General features: G+C 49.3%; 1 protein-coding gene across 1 annotated transcript in view; it reads left to right on the forward strand.

Moving 5' to 3' along the window:
- LOC108229502 (MAP7 domain-containing protein 1) overlaps nucleotides 1-3409 on the forward strand; it is a gene marked incomplete at both ends in the record, with an annotated part of 5575 nt that extends 2166 nt beyond the window's left edge. Inside the window, 5 exon segments of the mRNA XM_017405173.2 lie at nucleotides 569-637; nucleotides 753-773; nucleotides 2018-2181; nucleotides 2776-2884; nucleotides 3305-3409. Of these exon segments, the coding sequence (XP_017260662.2) occupies nucleotides 569-637; nucleotides 753-773; nucleotides 2018-2181; nucleotides 2776-2884; nucleotides 3305-3409 (468 nt within the window).
- Between the last annotated feature and the right edge of the window lie 1633 nt (nucleotides 3410-5042).

The following is a 5042-nucleotide window of genomic DNA, read 5'->3' on the forward strand; positions in this document are numbered from 1 at the left end:
TCTCCATCCAAGGAGGCTCCTCCCCTCCCTGGTCTCCATCCAAGGAGGCTCCTCCCCTCCCTGGTCTCCATCCAAGGAGGCTCCTCCCCTCCCCGCCCCCCGATGTGGAGGATTCCTTCTCTCTGCAGATCAGCTGTGCAGGTCTCTCTCTGTCAGGTGCTCATGTTGCCATGGAGACAGTGCAGCAGCAGCTCTGTGATTGGCTGCCTGAGTGAGACAGTGAAGAGTTCTGGGTTCGTTACAGAACAGTCTGGATCAGGAACTGATCAGGATTTCTGTCAGAGAACCAATTCAGAGGAGTGAAGACAGGAAGTAGAACCTTTTCTGACACGGTGGTTCAGCGGATTAAACTTCTGACTGTTTCTGTCAAACAATCCAGATTAGACCTCCTGATTGAACCTCCTAAATGAACCTCCTGATTGAACCTCCTAAATGAACCTCCTGATTGAACCTCCTCCATACTGAGATATTTGTATCATTCTGAGATATTTACCGTCTGAAGGCCCGTTTGCCTCAGCGGCTGATGGAGACAAACGGTTTGACTTCTTGTTTTCTTCTTCTCTGTCAGACTCCATGAGCTCCGAGCAGAGACAGAAACTGGCCCGGGAGCGGCGAGAGGAGCGTGCTCGCTACATCGGTGAGTTAAAGCCCTCCTGTCCCCAGGCCTGACCGTCCTCCTCCTCCTCCTCCTGACTCCTGTCTCATGTCTCATGTCTCATGTCTCTTATTGTGTCTTCTTGCACGGCTCTCAGAACAACAAACTCAGCTCCAAGGTAAGGTGCTTCACTAACACCTTCAACGCTGCGCCGCTCCTCCTTACAGGTTCCTCCGTGTTCCTCCTTCACGTTCATCCTCCATGTTCCTCTGTGTTCCTCCTCCACGTCCATCCTCCACATTCCTGGTTTTGTTTGAGGAGGAACCTCCGCAGCTTCATGTTCCCCACCTTCAGTCACGGTTTAGCTTTGAGTCTGCAGACTGAAAGGTTTCAGACGAAGCAGCCAATCAGAGCAGAGCTGAGGGCGGTCCTCGCAGACAGATGAGCCGTTAGTCTCGGTTCTGCAGCGGTTCTGCAGAGAACAGTCATGAAAGCTGTTTGATTAGTTGCTGCTTGTTGTTGTGGAACAGCTGCAGTCTGGAGGTTTTGGATCCAGATTTTTAGGATGAGGTGTGATTTAAGGAGAAGCTGTTTCATTGGTTGCTGAAGCTCAGACGTGCGTCTCTTTGGCTCGTTGAGCTGAAGTTAATGTCTCCAAACATTCGAGGTTCTCTGAATGTCCTGGTGTGAGTATCAGACAGAAGCAGAGGGAGTTCTGAGGTCATGATGGACGCAAACAGAGACGGCTTCAGAGAATTTGGTGACTTTTAATCGTTTTTCTTATTTTGAGCTTCCAGCAGCTCAGTGAGGAGCAGCCTGTAGTGAAGACGAGAAAAGGGAAGTAAATCCAGGAATCTTCAAACATCCCGGGCTGGAACCTGTTTCACCTCCAGCTGCAGAAACTGTTTGACTTCTGTTTTGTGCCAGACAGCAGGAAGCTGAAGAGATTGTCAGAAGAGTCCCAGCTCCTTATCAGTTTCAAATCCTGAACATTTATAGAAAAGATCAACATGCAGCAGCTTTATTTACAGTTTAAATGTAAAACAAACAGATTTCCTGTGAAAGCTGCAGTGAACCCAGCAGGAAGCTGGAAACATCTGTTTCCCTCCCTCTGATTGGCTGCTGCTGCTGGAGTTTGAACCAATGACTGATGGACAAACAAACCAGCTGGAGTCATTTTTAAACAACATTATTAGATTTAAAGAGGTTTCTGTTGTTCTGGTTTCGCTGTACCTGCAGCGGTGTTGGTCCTCCATCTTCTCCATCTTCAACAAGTGAAAGTAGATTTTTTATGTAGGAATACTTCCAGATGTGTTATTATTCTAAAAGGATCAATCCTGCTCAGTCTCTTCTGTTGGTTTCTAATAAATGGAAAGAATGAAGCAGACGTGTCTAACGCTGTGCTCCCTGCGCCTCCTGCAGCAGCAAAGAAGGCCCAGTGGTTGGAGAAGGAGGAGAAGGCCCGCCGGCTGAGGGAGAACCAGCTGGAGGAGCGCAGGAGGAAGCTGGAGGAGCAGAGGCTGAAGGCCGAGAAACGCCGGGCTCTGCTGGAGGAGAAGCAGAGACAGAAACTAGAGAAGAACAAGGTGAGACGGTCCTGCTTGGAGGCATTTTTACATTTCAACTTAAAACGTGTTTATTATTACAAACAGTTCGTTTTAACTCTTCATATCTCCTCCATAAACCTGTGAGTCCATCAGAACCTTCTGCTGTCAACAAGTTCTGATCCAACTGATAGTTTTCACTCAGAGACTGTTTGTCTGAGGCTTACTTTTTACTCTGGGTTTCTGCCTGAGGTGCCATGATTACCCAGCATGCTTTTCTTCCTCCTGTGTTTCCATCATGGCCGCCCCCCACAGATCCTTCCTGTTGTCTCTAATCAGAGCTCTGATGTTCAGGAGGATTCAGAGGAACAGGAAGAGGACTGAACCGGGACTTTCACAATAAGATTCTGGTTTAGTCAGAGGGTTGGAGGATTCAGGGCTGGAGTTTCAAAATAAAGTTCTGGTTTGTCACAGCTTAGATAATTAGAGGTTCCTGTTGGGCTTTAGAGAAGAAGCTCGGTGGATGTTGAAGTTTTGGTATCCTTCAACATTTCTCAATTTCTTTCTTTTAAAGTGCTCCGGGTAAATAAAACGTCTGAGGGGATCTCTGACGGGTTTGACCGTTTGTTCCCGCAGGAGCGATACGAAGCAGCGATCAAGAGGTCGACCAAGAAGACGTGGGCCGAGATCCGGCAGCAGAGGTGGTCCTGGGCCGGCGGGCTCAACCAGACTTCACGCAGAGAAAGTGAGTTTTAGACGAAGCAGACATCCTGTCTGTGTTGCACAGACTGACTCACTGCTTCAGCTGATGCAATGCCAGGAAATAGCCTGTGCCGAGGGCGGGGCAGCAGTCATTCCTCCTGCACGTTTCTCTGAGAGCTTCTCCAGTCCGTCAGGACGTTCTGGACCGGTTCTGGACCGGTTCTGAGTGTGTGTGAAAGTGTTTAATCTCAGCTGAAGGTTTCACTCTAATTCCTCACCCTTCCCAAACTCTCCTCAGTCCCCCTGCCTCCCTCCCCCCCAGTCTGAGTGAAAACGGCCTCAGAGTGGTGCGTGCCTGTTGACAGCTGTGTGATCCGAGCGGAGGGGGGTCCTGTTGGGCCCCAGCTGGGCCCCCCGGCCCCCATGTGAACAGTTGTTGTCTGTTGCGTTCTCTCCGGTGCAGGCAGATGCTCGGCCTCCACGGTCAACTTGCCGAGACAGGTGGACCCTGTCATTAACAACAGGCTGTCCAAGTCCTCTGCCACGCTCTGGAACTCCCCCAACAGAAGTAAGGCTGAGCCGGCGTCAGTGTCCACCAGGCCTCCTCTTCCTCCCCGCTCCCCTCCTCTTCATCCCTCCTCCTCCCAAGTGTTGTCTGTGGTGGCCTGCCTGCCTGCCTGTGCTTGGTGACTGGTCATTACCGCCCTCCCCCCGTCACGCTCTCGCTCTCGTGTGCATTGTGGGTTTTGATTTCAGTTGGTGCTTTGACTTTAATTTGAGTCCGTTTGCATTTTTGATCAGCCTTAAATCATCGAGTCATATTCTGTAATGAATATTTTTGAGCTCACATCTCTTCACTCCACTCTTTATTGGTTGTCCCGCCTCACATTTTACTGTTGGTGGATATTTACATGAATGTTGGCAGAAAATCGGGCCTTTCTGAAGGCGAAGTTTCTGTGTTGCTGCATGTGGATTTATTCTGCGAGTCAAACGGGCTGAATTTAGGTTCACGTCAGAAAATGAGTCAATTAAACACAAAGTTTATTTATCAGCTTGTTAGCTCGCTGTGAAGCTGTATGCTAACCCTGTAGCACTGGCAGGCATGGAAGAGTCTGTGAGCTGAAGGCTAACTGTAGCATGCTAACAGTATTCCATGTGAGCAGAGCTGAGGTTCCAGCAGAACCAGAACCAGAACCAGAACCTCTTGGTTTAAAGACTCTTCATCGGACTCTTCAGTTCGTCTCAGGTTTGTCACATCCCATAATAAGTCATTTCTGACGGATCAGTCAGCTGTTCAGCTCTCTGCTCCGTCGGGTCAGATCTGCAGTGATGAAGACTCTGCAGTGATGAAGACTCTGCAGTGATGAAGACTCTGCAGTTATGCAGTGATGAAGACGCTGCAGTGATGAAGACTCTGCAGTGATGCAGTGATGAAGACTCTGCAGTGATAAAGATCAGCAGTGATGAAGACTCTGCAGTGATGAAGACACTGCAGTGATGAAGACTCTGCAGTGATGCAGTGATGAAGACGCTGCAGTGATGAAGACTCTGCAGTGATAAAGATCAGCAGTGATGAAGATCAGCAGTGATGAAGACTGCAGTGATGAAGATCAGCAGTGATGAAGACTCTGCAGTGATGAAGACTCTGCAGTGATGAAGACTGCAGTGATGAAGACTGCAGTGATGAAGATCAGCAGTGATGAAGACTGCAGTGATGAAGACTCCGCAGTGATGAAGATCAGCAGTGATGAAGACTCCGCAGTGATGAAGATCAGCAGTGATGAAGACTCTACAGTGATGAAGATCTGCAGTGATGAAGACTCTGCAGTGATGAAGACCTCAGAGACGTTCTGCTCTGTCTTCCAGTTCTCGTCTCGGTCTCGAGGAACGATGGTGGAACCTCCAGGTAAACATTCAGCTCATCTTCGTCCTGCTGCNTGATGAAGACTGCAGTGATGAAGACTCCGCAGTGATGAAGATCAGCAGTGATGAAGACTCCGCAGTGATGAAGATCAGCAGTGATGAAGACTCTACAGTGATGAAGATCTGCAGTGATGAAGACTCTGCAGTGATGAAGACCTCAGAGACGTTCTGCTCTGTCTTCCAGTTCTCGTCTCGGTCTCGAGGAACGATGGTGGAACCTCCAGGTAAACATTCAGCTCATCTTCGTCCTGCTGCAGCGTTGGAAGAAGAGGAGGAGG

Source organism: Kryptolebias marmoratus, unplaced genomic scaffold, assembly GCF_001649575.2.
Source record: "Kryptolebias marmoratus isolate JLee-2015 unplaced genomic scaffold, ASM164957v2 Scaffold187, whole genome shotgun sequence".
In the NCBI taxonomy this organism is placed as follows: Eukaryota; Metazoa; Chordata; class Actinopteri; order Cyprinodontiformes; family Rivulidae; genus Kryptolebias; species Kryptolebias marmoratus.